The sequence below is a fragment of the Anabrus simplex genome, chromosome 1, assembly GCF_040414725.1.
Source record: "Anabrus simplex isolate iqAnaSimp1 chromosome 1, ASM4041472v1, whole genome shotgun sequence".
Classification (NCBI taxonomy): domain Eukaryota; kingdom Metazoa; phylum Arthropoda; class Insecta; order Orthoptera; family Tettigoniidae; genus Anabrus; species Anabrus simplex.
Window position 1 is genome coordinate 1,524,430,167 of NC_090265.1, and position 18,201 is coordinate 1,524,448,367.

The 18,201-nt window shown below is 40.9% G+C and overlaps 1 protein-coding gene across 2 annotated transcripts in view; it reads right to left on the bottom strand.

Annotated features, from left to right (window-relative positions):
* The window catches only part of LOC136858477 (zinc finger C4H2 domain-containing protein), a 93,460-nt gene that overhangs the window by 52,430 nt on the left and 22,829 nt on the right, over positions 1-18,201 (bottom strand). For both annotated transcript variants that reach the window (XM_067138045.2, XM_067138044.2), the window contains exons 2-3: positions 8,248-8,419; positions 7,985-8,163 (exon numbers count right to left, since the gene is read on the bottom strand). In XM_067138045.2, coding sequence (XP_066994146.2) covers positions 7,985-8,163; positions 8,248-8,419 — 351 coding nt within the window. The remainder of the gene's footprint in view (positions 1-7,984; positions 8,164-8,247; positions 8,420-18,201) is intronic.

Consider the following 18,201-nt stretch of genomic DNA (forward strand, 5'->3'; position numbering starts at 1 on the left):
AAACTATGTTTTGACATAAATATACCTTATGGCTGGGGCTCATAGGAAAATTTTCATCATGAAATTAGCAATACAAAATGAGTGACAAGATGTTACCTAGCAACTGTGCAGGCTGATAAGTTAAGTATTGATGGATGGGCATGACTGAAAGACATATTATCAAAGAGGGGCGTTAAGAGTACAGATGGCCGATATGATCTTGTAGGCTGTAATGTGAAGTATTGATGAATGGCCATGAATATACTTGTTGACTCCAAATTCCATACAAATGTTTCTCGAAAACAATGCAAACAATATTATCGTTATCCATTTGAGTTTAATTTCTTGAGAGGCATATTTCTGATAATTTGATTTCCTCAAAGGGAAATTTGACACCATCTCTTTTTTTTTTTTTTTTTTTGCATTTTCATATTTAGTGTCCATGATAATGAATTTACACCCAAAGGCACACAAGTAAACAGGAAACGTCACACTGTTTTCACTCAAAACATGTACTTATGGTAACCATTGAAACTGTCATTACTACTATCATTACTGCAATATACAAAAAATGTGCACATGGAGCCATCTGTAGAGAGCAAATCTGCAATGAGCACCAAACTTGAATTGAAAAAATTGAAAGGAACCTGAAGTTCTTTGTGCAGTGGTGCCACGCCCACCTTAGACCGAGATATGGGCACAATGATCCATTAAAATCAAATTTCTGAACATATTTATCCACAAAACATGTAAAACATATATATTCTTATAGAAGAATTAAGCTTCCATCAGGAAAAAGTGAAAATTCTGTCCAAATATGTTTCAAATGTAGCCTACACGAATAACTTAAATAGTTGATTTTTACATTAGTGTGAAAAATGGACAGCAGACAATAAGATGAGAATAAGTTAAGCCAACTGATTTTAATCATAGATATTTATTATAAAATAAACTGATTTAAATCATGAATTTTTATTTTTAAAAATCAACTGATTTAACAACAGCATAGCCTGTAGTAAAGTTTGACAATTCACTAAAAATCGAGAATGAGCTATGCACGAATTCTGGTAGCTACATCGTGTTTCTTCATGTAGCCTATTACTTACAAGAGTATTTCAACAGATGGCAGTATTATCTGTCTAAATCACAGAATTTAGCAATATTATTGACAAGTGTGCAGTAGTAGATGTTGTCACTCAATGTCCTTTAAAACATGGCTTCTTGCACCAAACTAGTGCTTGATGAAAGTGATATTTTCGATATTTTATGTAATCGTATTCCCTCATATCTAGGAAAAACAGAAAACTTTACTAATATGTAGATTACATATTCATAAAAATATGAAATGCACAGGAACATGCAGTAGGCTGTAAAACTAATTCCAATCATAATGAAATGTAAGAGACTGTTTCAAATTAATATTTGGATGTCAATAATATTTCCATTTATGCATAAAATTATAATTACACATCTTCAGTATCATCTTCACTCTGAGCATCTTTGCTAAAATAGTCTTCTGAGCTACCATCGTCACATAAAAATACATAAATAAAATTTTATAGGAGCTCCCATTTCTGTTATTGTTACTATTATTATTGAAGCAACTACAGTATTATTTTTATATCATTCTCATTACTGTTGTTGGTTTGTAATTGCAATGCACATTTTACAAGATCAATCTACGGTAAATATAATAGTATTTAAGAAAACTGTACTTATTTAGTAGACTGTCAGATTTTTTTAATTTGCAAAACATGGTATAACATACAAACACTTTTAAAATCTCAAGTGCTAGCTGATGTGAAAGGTGGTGGTGGTGGTGATTTTTGTTTAAAGAGGAAGTACAACGAGGTAATCATCCTCTTTGAACAAATAAGTGGAAAAGAAATTTAAAATATAAAACAAAATTATTTATTCAACAAAGGAATTTGGAAACGCAGTACAAAATAAAACAAAAAATAATTATAAAACTAGGCCGAAAGGATTACTAACGTATCAAAAGGGAACGTACGTTCCCTGAGTAACAGTACACTTGTAATTTACATACCCTTGATAAGTCCACTGTCGCACATAAAGCGGATGACGAGATCAGCAGTAGTCGCGTCATCGGCTAGTATGCGTTCGAGTGTTTCCTGCAGGCCGAGGCTCCGTCTTAGGCCAGAGAGATCGGCGCACACTGTGAGGATGTGGGCCACGGTGAATTCGGCACCACAAGAACACACTGGGGGGTCTTCCCTCTTTAGGAGATAAGAGTGCGTGGATCGTAAATGACCTATCCTCAGCCTGCACAGTACTATGGCCTCTCTCCATGAAGGTCGGAAAGAGGACCGCCACACGGTAGTTGTCTTCTTAATTGCTCTCAGCTTGTTGGGAGTTCGGATATCTAGCCACTCCGATTCCCAGAACGCCAAGATGGTTCGACGTAGCTGAGAACAAATATCCTTAGCAGGTACATTGACGGGTCTTGGAGGTAAAAGTGCAGCTTCCTTTGCTGCTTCATCCGCAAGTTCGTTTCCCGCAATCCCAACGTGGCTTGGAAGCCACGCGAAAGTAATTCTGGTGCTAGCATCGCTTAACCTGGCTAGAAGGTCATGTATCTGCTGCACCAGTGGGTGTTGCGAGAAACAGGTTTCAACAGACTGCAGAGAGCTTAACGAATCGGTACACAACAGAAAGTGGCTTCTTTCGTCACACAGTGCAAACTGCAGAGCCTCTAAGATGGCGTAAAGCTCTGCAGTATACACGCTACATACTTTAGGGAGCGAGATCTTCGTACTCATATCATCAATGACAAAAGAGCAACCAACATTATCTCCGATTTTAGAACCATCCGTGAAGATAAGTCTCGCGGCCGGATATTGGTGAACAAAGTCCTGGAAATACCTCCGATGAACGGAGGAATCCGTGTTCACCTTGGGTCCACGGAGCAGATCTAGACGTATATCCGGTCGCGGAACCAACCACGGAGGTACCTCGCTATGAGTTCGTTCAAGACAACCACCGATATCAATATTCAAATCATGACACAAGCTATCAATCCGAAACCCAACCGGCCGTGTGGCATTCGGCCGGTCTTGGCACCGCTGGTGGTATTGGGTGCGATAGATGCATTGATAGCTTGGATGTAGCGGCATTTCACGAATTTTGGCAGCGTACGTTAGGAGTAACTGCTGCCTCCTTATCCGTAAAGGTGGAACTCCCGCTTCAGCGAGTAGGCTGGGAATGAGGCTAGTACGGAAAGCACCCGTTGCCAGCCTTACTCCACTATGGTGAATACTGTCTAAAAGGCTCAGCGTAGATTTTGATGCTGAGCCATAAGCCGCACTTCCATAGTCAATTCGGGAGAGGACCGTCGCCGTGTAAAATCGTAGCAGTACCGCACGGTCAGCCCCCCACGAAGTGCCGCTGAGAAACTTAAGCATGTTAAGTCTCTTCATGCAGGCAACCTTTAACTGACGGATGTGGGGCTGCCACGTAAGTCTCTTATCAAAATGGAGACCCAGGAATTTGCAGGTGTCAACCACTGGTAAGACACTGTTTCGCAAGCGGAGCTCTGGTTCGGGATGCACAGGCCAACGCCGACAGAAGTGTACAACTGAGGTTTTCGCTGCTGAAAATTGAAAACCATGTTGCAGGGCCCATCTGTCGACTCGGTTAATAGCTTGCTGTAGCTGTCTCTCTGCAAACGCCACCCTTCCGGAGCTGTAATGTAGAGCTAAGTCGTCTACATACAGCGATGGAATGACTGCGGGCCCAACAGCGGCAACTATGCCGTTGATGGCGATTGCGAACAGCGTGAAACTCAGTACCGATCCCTGAGGTACTCCATTTTCCTGAACGTAGTATTGAGAAAATGCATTCCCTACTCGGACTCGAAAGAGACGGAGGGACATGAAGTTCTCAATAAACGTCGGCAAATTTCCCCGAAATCCCCACTGGTGTAGAGTGGAGAGAATCCCATATCGCCAGGTAGTATCGTAAGCTTTTTCCAGGTCAAAAAACACGGCGACTAGGTGTTCCTTCCGGAGAAAGGCCTCCTGAATGGCGCTCTCCAGTCTGACCAGATGATCAGTGGCAGACCGATGAGAGCAAAAACCACACTGGTAGTTAGACAAGAGGCCCTCCCTTTCCATGGCCCACACAAGACGCCGGTTAACCATCCTTTCAAATAGCTTACAGAGGCCATTTGTAAGGCATATTGGCCTATAACTATCCAGAAGTTTTGGATCTTTACCTGGCTTGGGAATTGGTCTTACAATTCCCTCACGCCATTGAGATGGAAACACTCCCTCACTCCATATTCTGTTGAATAGGGTGAGGATATCCTTGAGACATCTGTCACTCAAATGCTTAAGCATTTGATTATGGATTTTGTCCGGTCCAGGAGCCGTATCTCTGCATAGCGCAAGTGCACTTCGCAACTCCCACTCTGTGAAGGGCACGTTGTAGGGATGCGAAGCACTAGAGGCAAAAGAGAGATGGTGCGCCTCTGCTTCGCGCTTAATTGGAAGAAATGCAGGGTCGTATCTCCTAGAGCTGGACGTATCTGCGAAATGTGACGCGATGTGGTCTGCAATGACTGAAGGAATCGTAACTATATCTCCATTAATGGAGATTCCGGGTACTGAGGGCACATTCTGTACTCCGACAATACGGCGGAGTTTTGTCCACACTTGTGATGACGGAGTATGTGCCGTGATGGAGGACACATACTTTTCCCACGTAGCTTTCTTACTTTCTCGAATCAAAAAACGGGCCTTCGCGCGCAGACGCTTAAATGCGATATGATTGGCCATCGTAGGATTCCGACGATAATGCTTAAAAGCCCGTCGGCGATCACGTATGGCTGCTGCAATTTCGTCCGTCCACCATGGGACCTGTTTCCGGCGACGAATACCGGACGAGGAAGGAATTGTTTCCACTGCAGCAGCCAAAATTCCAGTAGTAATGGAAGAGACATGGTCGTCAACAGACTCCAGCATATTATCAGCCATCACTGCGCGTTTTGTAAATTCTGGCCAATTTGCCCGCCGAAGTAACCAGCGCTTGGGTACTTCGGACTGTCTTTGATTCAAGAGAGACAGAATTATCGGGAAGTGGTCATTATCACAGAGGTCGTCGTGAACTTGCCACCGTAGCAGGGGAACTAGCGCACGGCTACACAAAGTGACATCCAGGTGTGAGAATGTGCCATGCGCGCTACTGAAATGTGTCGGTTCCCCTGTATTGAGCACACAAAGATCAAATAGGTTGATCATTCGCTCGAGCTTCCTCCCCCTAGAACAGGAAGACGGAGAACCTCATAGTGTGTTACGGGCGTTCACATCCCCCAGCATGAGGAAAGGAGGAGGCAACTGAGCGATCAAATCTTGTAGTGCATGCATATCAAGGTTATAATCCGGTGGAAAGTACACGTTGCAAACCGTTGTCATTACTGGCAACGAAGTGCGAACTGCAACTGCATCTAGCTGAGTACGGAGCGGTACTTCTTCGCTGAAGATGTCGGAGCGAACTAGGGTACAAACGCCCCCAATTGCCGCGCCATCCACAGCTACTCTGTCTTTGGAATAAAGACGATATCCTCTCATAGTCGTGCCGTGTCCAGGTCTCAAACAAGATTCCTGTAGACAGACTATGGAGGCCGCATAGACGGATATCAGTTGACGTAACTCAGCTAGGCGACAGTGGTAACTACTGCAGTTCCACTGCAATAGTGCCATTGTGTGGATTGGTAGTGTTGCGAAATTAGAACAATTGCTTGCCCTTCTTTTTGTCAACTACCTGCCATTTTCCGCCGTTGTTGTCGGTATTGTCGTCACCATCCACGACAATGAGTGGTTCAGTCTCCATTGTCTCCTCAGAAGAAGGAGGCGCAGTGACTGGACCCTCCGCGGACGGTGATCTCATTGGTCTGGAACAGTGGGCCTTCTTCCTGGGAGAACTAGGTTCTCCAGAAAGTGATCGAACAAGAGGGCGTCGGGGCCTCTCGCTCTTGCCCACCATTTCTCTCTTTTTGGGAGGAGAGCCGGCAGATGGCTTGCCGGATTTCTTCGGTGATCCTGTGGACCCCGACTGAGTTGGAGAAGGCTTCTTCTCCAATTGTTTGAGGGAGCTCTGTGGCTTCACCTTCTCCTCCTTTATGATCTGGGCATTGGAAGGAGGGCTGGACTTTCCAGCCCTATTTGGGGAAGTCTTTCCCCCCGCCCTGTTGGGGGAGGACTTCCCAGCCGAACGTTCCTGGGAAGGGCCCTTTCCAGGCAACGTCGACAGTAACGCTCTTTTCGGTGCTTCACATGCTGAATCTCCAGTTTCTTTAGTTACTGAATTTTGTTGCTGGCTTTGACTTTTCAATGCATTTTCAGTACCGGTGTTCTGTACAAAACTCTGTGGAGTGATCCGTACGTTTGCGACCTTTTCCGCGAATGAGATGGAGAACTCCGGAGCAGCCATGGATTTGAACTTCCTCCGGGCGTCTGGATAAGATAGCTTATCCAGCGTTTTTATCTCCTGGATCTTCTTCTGCCGCTTGAATGTGGGGCACTCCTTGGAGATTGGAGCATGCGTACCCGGGCAGTTGACACACACAGGTGGTGGTGTGCATTCAACCCCAGCATGCTCGCACTTCCCACACATTTTGCAGGTCGTCGAACCTGTACATCGCAATGAGGTGTGGCCAAACTTTTGACAGTTATAACACCTCATTGGTGCCGGAATGTACGGACGAACAGTCAGGCGATACACTGCTACCTTTATTCGTTCAGGTATGGTCTCAGCGTCGAAGGTAAGGATGAAAGCACCCGTATCGAGTAGCTTATCACCCACACGCCTCTTCAACCTCTTCACGTCAGTTACACCCTGACGTGCTAGGTACCGGATCATTGTATCATCGGAAGACTTAACCAAATCCCTGTGGAATATAACTCCCTTGCAGGAGTTAAGGGTTTGGTGCTTCTCGATTTTCACCTCTACGTTACCGAATAACTTGGCTTTAAGTAGCCGTCTGGACTGTTCAGCCATAGATGTCTTGATAAGTACGGATCCATCTCGGAGCTTGCGCATCTCGTCGACTTCACCAGCAACAATTTCTTCAATTGAATTACTTATCATAAAAGGACATTCGTCAAGGAAACTTTTACCATCGACCCTGGAAGCAACCAGGAATCGAGGAAGACGTTCGTCACTCATGTAGTCTACAGGAACTGGAGTATACCGCTTACGTTTTTTACCAATATTTGACGCTGTTTTTTGAAGGGTGCCACCCTTTGTAAAAGTACTCACGGAAATATGAGGTCGACCTCCTCCAGAGGGCGCCCGGTATCTGGAGGGGGTCGCTTGGAACTACTCTCCCAGTAGCCATGCATCACCTCGCCACGACCCGAAACTTGTGATTGGGGGAGGATAAAACCTCCGTACTAACCTAATTATTTTTTTAATTTAATAATTTTTTAATTTATTTTTTAATTTTTTGAAATTTTTTTTTATTTTTCTGTAATGTCTAACCTAATCTACCCGAGGCAGAGAGGGTGGCCAGACAGGAAGAGGAATGAAATTAAAGATGGTGAGAATAGAAGGGTAGAAATAGTGATGAAGAATAAAGAGCACGGACACCTCTCAAGCAACTCGGGGGACACCTTGTTAGTCTGGCCCTACACCGAGGCCTATCCAGCATGGGTAACCCTGAGCTGGCACAGCCCTCGGGATCAACAAGCACACAAGCCCCAACACCGACTTCAAGGTCATGGTGTCCCTAGAGGAGGCTGATGTGAAACAAACAAAATTTTTCATTACTACATACTCAAATAAGAACAAAGAAAAAGAATCATGAAAATATCTCCTATATGTACAGAGATATTATTATTTTTAACCCTTAAAAATGCCCAGTCCTGAACGTTTGTTAGGGATATTGATGCCCAGACTGGAATGGGTTAAATCATAATTTAAATCATGATAAAAATCACTATTTAAATCATTGCAACCTGGTTTGTAGGAATATGGTTTTACTCACTCAGGTGTTATGAGATCTCCTTCCTCCTCATGAAGTTCTGGAAGTCTTTCTAAACCAAGATAGTCACGTCTCATGCGATCAATATCTAATTTAAGGGGACGGTATTCTTCATGGATTCGTTTAGCAGTATCCAGTGCTCTATTTCGAGACTCTTCAGATTGCTTGATCACATTTTCCATCTGTAATTGAGCTTTCTTTACACAAAATTCAATTATATTAACAAACAGCAAATATATGAAAAGTCAACATTACAAATAACTTACAGCATTTATATCTGCATGGATCTGCCTTAATTCCTCAACATGAGCCATCTTTTCTTGCATTAACAAATCCATTTCCTGTTTGTATTCTGAAAGGCATTTTTCTTCCTGTTCAGTTGCTTCAACTTCATGGATAATCCTCACCTTCATTTTCTCCAACTGCAGCGTTTTTGCTCTACAACATAAACAAGACAGACTTCATTCCTCACAAAATTTAAAATATTTATGAAGGTCAAATGTATAAAATGAAACAAAAACTGTTTCTCTCAAAGGTGTAATAAGGTCATGCTTTGAATTATTAATAGGTCTAACTATGATGCACCATTATATAAATTTAAGAAAGACAGAGTTTAGGATAATGAAACATTTAAAAAATCAATTCTCTCTCTTACATCCTACGATGTCAGGAATGACATAACTTCTCAGTCACCCTTTAAACAGCAATGACACATGCTCTACAGGTCTTTTCTATACAGAGTGAGTTTTAAGTTCACCGACAAACTTTAGGGGGTGATTTCTGACTGAAAATGGAGCACAAAAGTTTCATCACCTTGTGCCTGGAAATGCATAGTTTCCACGGTAGATAGGACTAACGATATTCTCACATAACGTGCTGTGTGCATTTTGTGTGTTGCAGTTAGTGTGATTTATGCAATGTAGAAGCACAATGGTCTGGTACTCATTCCAGAAACAAGCCGACATGGTGTTCGTGTATGGCCAAGCAGGTAGAAACAGTCGAGAGGCAGCACGGATGCACAAAGCCACGTACCTTGAGACACAGCACCACCCCCATCACATAATATTTGGAGCCATTTTTCAACGTTTGTATGAGCATGGGGTCCTTCGTGAAAGAAGATGTGCAGGGCGGCCGCAGACTGCGTGTACACCAGATGTGGAGGAACATGTTCCCCATGAATTTGAGAACAACTCTGGTAAAAACTCCAGGCACGATCTGTGGGCTACAGAAAATCCTCACGGAATGGTTGAAGCGTCTCATCAGCAGCAGTTCCACATCAATGTTTGGGCAGGGATAATAATTATCCAACTATTGGCGACCACCTGCTTGGACCAGTTCTTCTTCCACAACACCTGAATGGAAAAACGCATTTGACACCCTGCAAAACACTCTGCTTTTGGCAATACAACAAGCAATGTGGCTGCAGCACGATGGAGTGCCAGCCCACTTCCGCATTACTGTTCGCCGATACCTCAACAATATCTTCCTCAGACATTGGATAGGACGTGAAGGCCCTGTTGAATGGTCTGCTTGATCATTGGACTTAAACACCCTGGATTTTTACTGGTGGGGGCATCTGAAAGACATTGTGTACGGTGAGCCTGTTCCTGATGTTGAGACCCTTGAACAGCATGTCGATGTAGCCTGTGATGCTATTCGAACACAGGCCAGAACAAGTGAGGCAATCCACGATGCGAAATGTGAACGCGTGCATTGCATCCTATAGAGGCCACTTTCAACATCTGCTGTGACATGGATGAGATTCAGGCCATGTACTGTGTGCCAGGGCGCTTTGTTTGATGTCATTCTGCAGAGCTATCTACCGTGGAAACTATGCGTTTCCGGGCACAAGGTGATATAAACTTTTGTGCACCATTTTCAGTCAGCTGAAGTTTGTCAGTGGACTTAAAACTCACCCTGTACATATAAAATAAAGAGTTTTGTCTGCACATTGCTCAGAATTTTAAATGATGATGATGATGTTTGTTGTTTAAAGGGGCCTAACAGCTAGGTCATCGGCCCCTAATGGTACGAGGTGACAAAACGAAAATTAAAACTTTAAAATGTATCCACTGACCAGAATCTAAAACGAATTATGATGAAAAAATGATTGTGAAACAAAAAAGATCAGTGGATCCAATTGACAATGCTTTAATTACTGGAATGATACTCATTATCTAAAGGGGTCCAAATTCCAGGTCACTGGTCCCTCATAATGGTACTAATCACTGGTAAAGCAGAACCATGGTGTTCTTTCTATAGTAGTACTAATCATAGGTAATGTAGTCTCATTATGTTTCTCGCATGGTGGTAACTAATCACAGGTAATGTAGACCCACGGTATGTCACACACAATGGCACCACTCACAAGCAACGCAGACCCATGGTATTCCTCACATTGTGGGACTAATCACGGGCGCTGGTATTCCCGTGGTGTTGATTACATAGTGGTACTAATCATAGGCAATGTAGACCCATGCCTATCACAACAGACAACACAAACCCATGGTGTTCCTCACATAATTGTACTACTCTCAGAAAATGCAGACCCATGGTTTTACTCACATAGTGATACTAATCATGGGCGTCAGCCAAACCCGTGGTGTTTCCCATGTAGTGGCATTAATCACAGGTCTCATAAAGTGGTACTGCTCATAGGTAACGCAGACCCATTCTGAACACAGTGGCACCGACCAGTGGAATACATATGATGACCATTATCACAAACAAGGCCCAAACCCGCAGTGTTTCTTGCATAATGGTACTGCTTCTATGTAACATAGACCCATGGTTTTCCTCCCAAGGTGGTACTAGCCGCAAGTAACGTCGACCCATGGTGTTCCGCACGTAATGGTACTAATCTCAAGTATTCTCATTGTTCTAAAAACATTATCTCTTGATTGCCCCTTTTAGTCACCTCTTATGACAGGTAGGGGATACCGTTAGTGTAATCTACATCTGCATCCTCCACCCACGGGGGTCAGAATTTAAAATTAATGGTATTGCTGTATCAATTAAATTAAAAATTAAGAGTAAAATATTTCCACCTTTTCAATACAAAATCACAGTTCAATACAGACCATTCAAAATGAAATTCATATCTCTTAATTGCTGTATCAGCCGTGTGCACAGTAACATGGAAATGCACTTTTTAACTTTCTGTCATCTCTGTATGTATATACACGTACACACATCACGAGAAAATGGCTGAATAGAATTTAATGAAAATTGGTATGTAAAGCTGGGGAATTAGGCACTACAGTCTAGGCTATAAATAATTTTATTCATACTGAGTGAAACAGTAGTTTAGGGGAAGGCCTAATATTTAATTCTCAAATACCTCTGTTATTGGTGATCCTATCGATAAATACTACATAACTAAAGTTATATAGAATTAAATTACCAATTATTTACAGTATGTCTTATACATTTTTACTCTACCGACTTTGATAACAGAGATATTAATGAATTTCGATTTTTGCCAGTCCACATCAACGCGAACCATGAGAAAATAGGTGAACAGAATTGAATGAAAATCGGTATGTAAAGTCAGGGAATAAGGCACTACAGTCTAGGCTATAAATAATTTTATTCACGCAGGATAAAATGATAGTTTAGGGGAAGCCACCTAAAATTTAATTTTTAAATACCTATTGTTATTGGTCCTATCGGAAAGTAGTACATAACAAAAGTTATAGAGAATACAATTTCTGATCATGTATGTCTCATACAGTTTTACCATATCAACGCCGAGCATTGTTAATAATAGAAATACTACTCAATCGTGTTGACTGGCAATGGTTTTGGTCATAATTGTCTTAAGGTGTAAAACCGCATGGTCATCGGCCCACATCGACAAGGAAAATTGTGAAGATGATTACAAAAAATGAGAAAAAAACCATAAAGAAACGATCACTTGAAGAATAAGACAAGAGGGGGTCATGAAAGAAGGAAGGACTCCCTTTATATTAGATGCCCTAATATCACAGAGTAGGAAGAAAACTAAGTGTGAAGGCTTACCATATCGAAAGCTCATAAAACTGATCAACAGTAACATTACACTGTCCATTGTTATGATGTGATTTGTCTCTTCTGCTGCCAATCTCTGATAGATGGGATTACTTCTGCATTCCGAATAAAACAGCATGCCTGAATACTGGTGGAAAGTAGCTGGGGAGTTAGGTAACTTTGCACATTCTATATGATTGTCCCGTCAACTATGGGTACAAGCTAGTACTGTCTAACATTCTATGCCAGAAGTCATCACGTAGTTGCTCTAGGGAGCAGGTGTTACTTGGTCCGCTCAGGACGGCTGTTTGTCATGAGACAAGAGAGCAGCGGACATTCGGGTTGCATACTGTGGTCGTACTGTACTTGCCGCTTGGAAATGTTACCATATGAACAACAGCTTTTATAATAATATATTATATATATATTTTATAATATAATAATAATAATAATAATAATAATAATAATAATAATAATAATAATTTGGAGCATGGATCATGTGATACAAACAGAACACACATTACAGAGTATAACAGGACAAGATAATTATTCAAGGAAATATACAGCAGTGTGCAATATTTCCTGAATAAACACATTTTCACAACTTACTGAAGCTTCGAGACATGTACATTTACCAAAAGAAAATACAATTTATGTGATTTGTACACACTCTTTGCACTCTCATTAACATACATTTCAATATTTGAATGGCATTTATGACTGTGACAATAAATTCAGCAAGCGAACTGAAACATATCATTGGTGTAAGACCTTTGGGCTCGTTTAGATAGTATTGTATCAATGTTTGGTACTATCGTTTGCGTACTAGCTAATCTCAAAACATTTCAAGTTTTCATCGGTGAGCCTACTTCTGTGTCTACATTTTAAAGTCTTCACATAAATAAGTTGATCCGAATATACATACATGACCATTAAATGCGTACAATCTAGGAAATCTCTCTCATGAAAAATGAAGAAAAAATTCAGTCAAACTGTTTGTGTTTGCAAACCTAACTTTCATTTGAGTATCACACTGGAAGTCAATCAGTTCTAGCTGCAGTTCTGGTCTAACAGTTTGCACATCCACTGAGAAGGGCATAGCGAACACCTGCAGATACTTTTCTAATGCCTGAATATCATGAAATATTCTCTCAAAATCGTCATATAGAGACATTAAAACCTCTTCATATTCTTCTAATATTTTTAATGGGATTCAATATTTTATTACATATTAAACATTTTGCTGCGTTATTTTCTTGAACTATTAAATACTCTTCTTCCCAGGAAGGTTTGAAACTTGTTGGTGTCGATAGCCTACGCTGTGCTGAACTCTCTTCCATAGTAAATGCAACATTAACTGACTAGATTTGAACGTCGTGTGGTGTGAGAATAAAGGTGGAAACACGCTACTGTCACCTCACAGAGTTCACGCGTATCGTGTCGCAATCTAACCTGTCCAGAAAGATATGCTATACCCTTGCACTACTGGTCTGCAGTACACTCTACATCATGCACTTCCCCTACTTGCTCGCTAAGCTGCTCTCATTCCTCGAGAGTGGGGAGCAAACTGGCTCCATAGGCATTTTGCTCTCGATTGACGATGCCTGTTCTATGCTATATATCTCTGCATAACTGAGCAACGACGCTTAGGCACCTTAACTTGTCTGTTGGTATGTCAATGATTATATCTGATAGCATTCAAGATCACCTATAAGGAAAATGGCAATGACTGACTTCTATACCCATATCCCCATTTCTCAACTCAGTTATATGTCCGACTCGTTGGCTGAATGGTCGGCGTACTGGCCTTCGGTTCAGAGGGTCCCGGGTTCGATTTCCGGCTGGTTCGGGGATTTTAACCTTCATTGGTTAATTCCAATGACCCGGGGGCTGGGTGTTTGTGCTGTTCCCAACATCCCTGCAACTCACACACCACACATAACACTATCCTCCACCACAATAACACGTAGTTACCTACACATGGCAGATGCCGCCCACCCTCATAGGAGGGTCTGCCTTACAAGGGCTGCACTCGACTAGAAATAGCTACACAAAATTATTATTATTAACTCAGTTATATTACCCGAGGATGTGTGCATGCCACTCTAGACTCTCAAAACATTCCCAATTAGTGGTAATATTTCAAAAGTACATGTCACATTCTTTCAAATGTATATATTAGATTTCCTCAGTTGACTCACTTTTGAGAAAGAAAAAAATAGCTGCCATGACTTATGAATCAAACCTCGTAAGTATTTTCAAAACAGAGTGAAATGTTAATAATTGTACCAGAATCACAATTCTATCTGATGCCCCCCCCAAAATTGAAATCTAGCAAAGAAGTCAGCTAAGGATAACATGATGACAAGCATAATTGGCGGTCATACAAATTTTAGTGAAAAATGGAACTGTATGTATAGGTACTTTAAGGCAGAAACAGGTTCCAAGAAGGATATTCTAGGAATCATTAATGAACAAGGGGAGGGTGTATGCGAGGATCTTCAAAAGGCAGAAGCATTCGGTCAGCAGTATAGGAGAGATAGGATAGGAATGGTGGGAGGGGGAGTGTTCATTCTGGTGAAAGAAGAATTTGTAAGCTACGAAAAAGTTAAAGATGAGACACATGAAATTCTAGGTGTAAGGCTCATTTCTAAAGATAATAGGCAACTTGATATATTTGGAGTGTACATATCGGGAAAGGGTAGCACTGATGTGGATTCGGAATTATTTGATAGGATAGTCAGCTATGTGGGAAACGACGTGGAAAGAAATGTGATTGTAGCGGGAGATCTGAATTTGCCAGATGTAAATTGGGAAGGAAATGCGAACGACAGGAAGCATAACCAACAAATGGCAAATAAGTTAATATGGGAAGGACAGCTGATTCAGAAAGTGATGGAACCAACCAGAGGGAAAAATATCCTGGATGTCGTGCTGATAAAACCAGATGAGCTCTATAGGGAAACTGAAGTAATAGATGGTATTAGTGATCATGAAGCTGTTTTTGTGGTAGTTAAAAATAAGTGTGATAGAAAGGAAGGTCTTAAAAGTAAGACTGTTAGGCAGTACCATATGGCTGATAAAGCAGGCATGAGGCAGTTTCTAAAAAGTAACTATGATCGGTGGAAAACGGTAAATAAAAATGTAAACAGACTCTGGGATGGGTTTAAAGAAATTGTTGAGGAATGCGAAAACAGGTTTGTACCTTTAAGGGTGATAAGGAATGGTAAAGACCCACCTTATTATAATAGAGAAATAAAGAGACTAAGAAGGAGGTGCAGACTGGAAAGAAATAGAGTTAGAAATGGCTGTGGAAGTAAGGAGAAATTGAAGGAACTTACTAGAAAATTGAATCTAGCAAAGAAGGCAGCTAAGGAGAACATGATGGCAAGCATAATTGGCAGTCATACAAATTTTAGTGAAAAATGGAAGGGTATGTATAGGTATTTTAAGGCAGAAACAGGTTCCAAGAAGGACATTCCAGGAATAATTAATGAACAAGGGGAGTGTGTATGTGAGGATCTTCAAAAGGCAGAAGTATTCAGTCAGCAGTATGTAAAGATTGTTGGTTACAAGGATAATGTCCAGGTAGAGGAGGAGACTAAGGCCAAAGAAGTAATAAAATTTACATATGATAACAATGACATTTACAATAAGATACAAAAGTTGAAAACTAGAAAAGCAGCTGGAATTGATCAGATTTCTGGGGATATACTAAAGACAATGGGTTGGGATATAGTACCATATCTGAAGTACTTATTTGATTATTGTTTGGTCGGAGGAGCTATACCAGATGAATGGAGAGTTGCTATAGTAGCCCATGTGTATAAAGGAAAGGGTGATAGACATAAAGCTGAAAATTACAGGCCAGTCAGTTTGACATGCATTGTATGTAAGCTTTGGGAAGGCATTCTTTCTGATTATATTAGACATGTTTGTGAAATGAATAATTGGTTCGATAGAAGGCAATTCGGTTTTAGGAAAGGTTATTCCACTGAAGCTCAACTTGTAGGATTCCAGAAAGATATAGCAGATATCTTGGATTCTGGAGGTCATTGATGGTTATGAATTTCATGTTTTTGGTCCGTATTGAACTGAGAATAATATATAAGTAATAATAATAACAACGTAAACGTTTCCACCTTTTCAATACTACAATATATTCACAAAATTACAAATTACACGGTACTAGTTTCGACCCATCTAGGGGTCATCATCAGCCGTATTGGAGCAAAGATCATTTGTGGCGAAATCCTAAGAAAATGTTATTTTAAAGAATAACAAGTGAAATGAGATGTCATGGCAATAGTTAATAATACAAGGAATATACATACTAAGAGGTTTTTAACAAAGAATAAAGTATAAATGGGGTGTTGTAAAAATTATAATCATGGAAATCAGTAAGTTCTTGTATTGAAATGAAATCTCAGAGAAACCCAACATACTCTTCGATCTATTTATCACTTTCCTCAGAAACAATAATGCAGCCAACCTAAACTCAATCCTAAATTTAATCAAAGGTACTTTTCCAAGACAGTTACACTTTCTCCCGCACCCTTCAGCCCCACCTTAAGCCCTCTTCCTAAGCCATATTTCATTTCAAGGAAAGATCTTAATTGGAGTAATCACATAAATGGGATTGTAAATAAAGGGTACCGATCTCTGCACATGGTTATGAGGGTGTTTAGGGGTTGTAGTAAGGATGTAAAGGAGTGTGCATATAAGTCTCTGGTAAGACCCCAACTAGAGTATGGTTCCAGTGTATGGGACCCTCACCAGGATTACCTGATTCAAGAACTGGAAAAAATCCAAAGAAAAGCAGCTCGATTTGTTCTGAGTGATTTCCGACAAAAGAGTAGCGTTACAAAAATGTTGCAATGTTTGGGTTGGGAAGAACTGAGAGAAAGAAGAAGAGCTGCTCGACTAAGTGGTATGTTCCGAGCTGTCAGCGGAGAGATGGCGTGGAATGACATTAGTAGACGAATAAGTTTAAATGGCGTTTATAAAAGTAGGAAAGATCACAATATGAAGGTAAAGTTGGAATTCAAGAGGACAAACTGGGGCAAATATTCATTTATAGGAAGGGGAGTTAGGGATTGGAATAACTTACCAAGGGAGATGTTCAATAAATTTCCAATTTCTTTGAAATCATTTAGGAAAAGGCTAGGAAAGCAACAGATAGGGAATCTGCCACCTGGGCGACTGCCCTAAATGCAGATCAGTATTGATTGATTGATAGTATGTAAAGATTGTTGGTTACAAGGATAATGTCCAGATAGAGGAGGTGACTAATACTAAAGAAGTATTAAAATTTACCTATGACAACAGTGACATTTACAGTAAGATACAAAAGCTGAAAACTGGAAAAGCAGCTGGAAATGATACGGTTTTGGAGGATATACTAAGGACAATGGGCTGGGATATAGTACCATATCTGAAGTACTTATGAAGGAGCTGTACCAAATGAATGGAGAGTTGCTATAGTAGCCCCTGTATATAAAGGAAAGGTTGATAGACATAAAGCTAAAAAATTACAGGCCAATCAGTTTGACATGCATTACATGTAAGCTTTGGGAAAGCATTAATTCTGATTATATTAGACATGTTTGCAAAATTAATAACTGGTTTGATAGAAGGCAGTTTGGGCTTAGGAAAGGTTATTCCACTAAAGCTCAACTTGTAGGATCCCAGCAAGATATAGCAGATATCCTGGATTCAGGAGGTCAAATGGACTGTATCGCGATTGACCTATCTAAGACATTTGATATGGTAGATCATGGGAGACTACTGGCAAAAATGAGTGCAGTTGGACTTGACAAAAATGACTGAATGGGTGGCTATGCTTCTAGAAAATAGAACTCAGAGAATTAGAGTAAGTGAAGCTTTATCTGACCCTGTAATAATTAAGAGGGGAATTCCTCAAGACATTTTTATTGGACCTTTATGTTTTCTTATATATATCAATGATATATGTAAAGAAGTGGAATCAGAGATAAGGCTTTTTGCAGATGATGGTATTCTGTACAGAGTAATAAATAAGTTACGAGATCGCGAGCAACTGCAAAATGACCTCTATAATGTTGTGAGATGGACAGTAGGCAATGGTATGATGATAAATGGGGTTAAAAATCAGGTTGTGAGTTTCACGAATAGGAAAAGTCCTCTCAGTTTAATTACTGCGTTGACGGGGTGAAAGTTCCCTTTGGGGATCA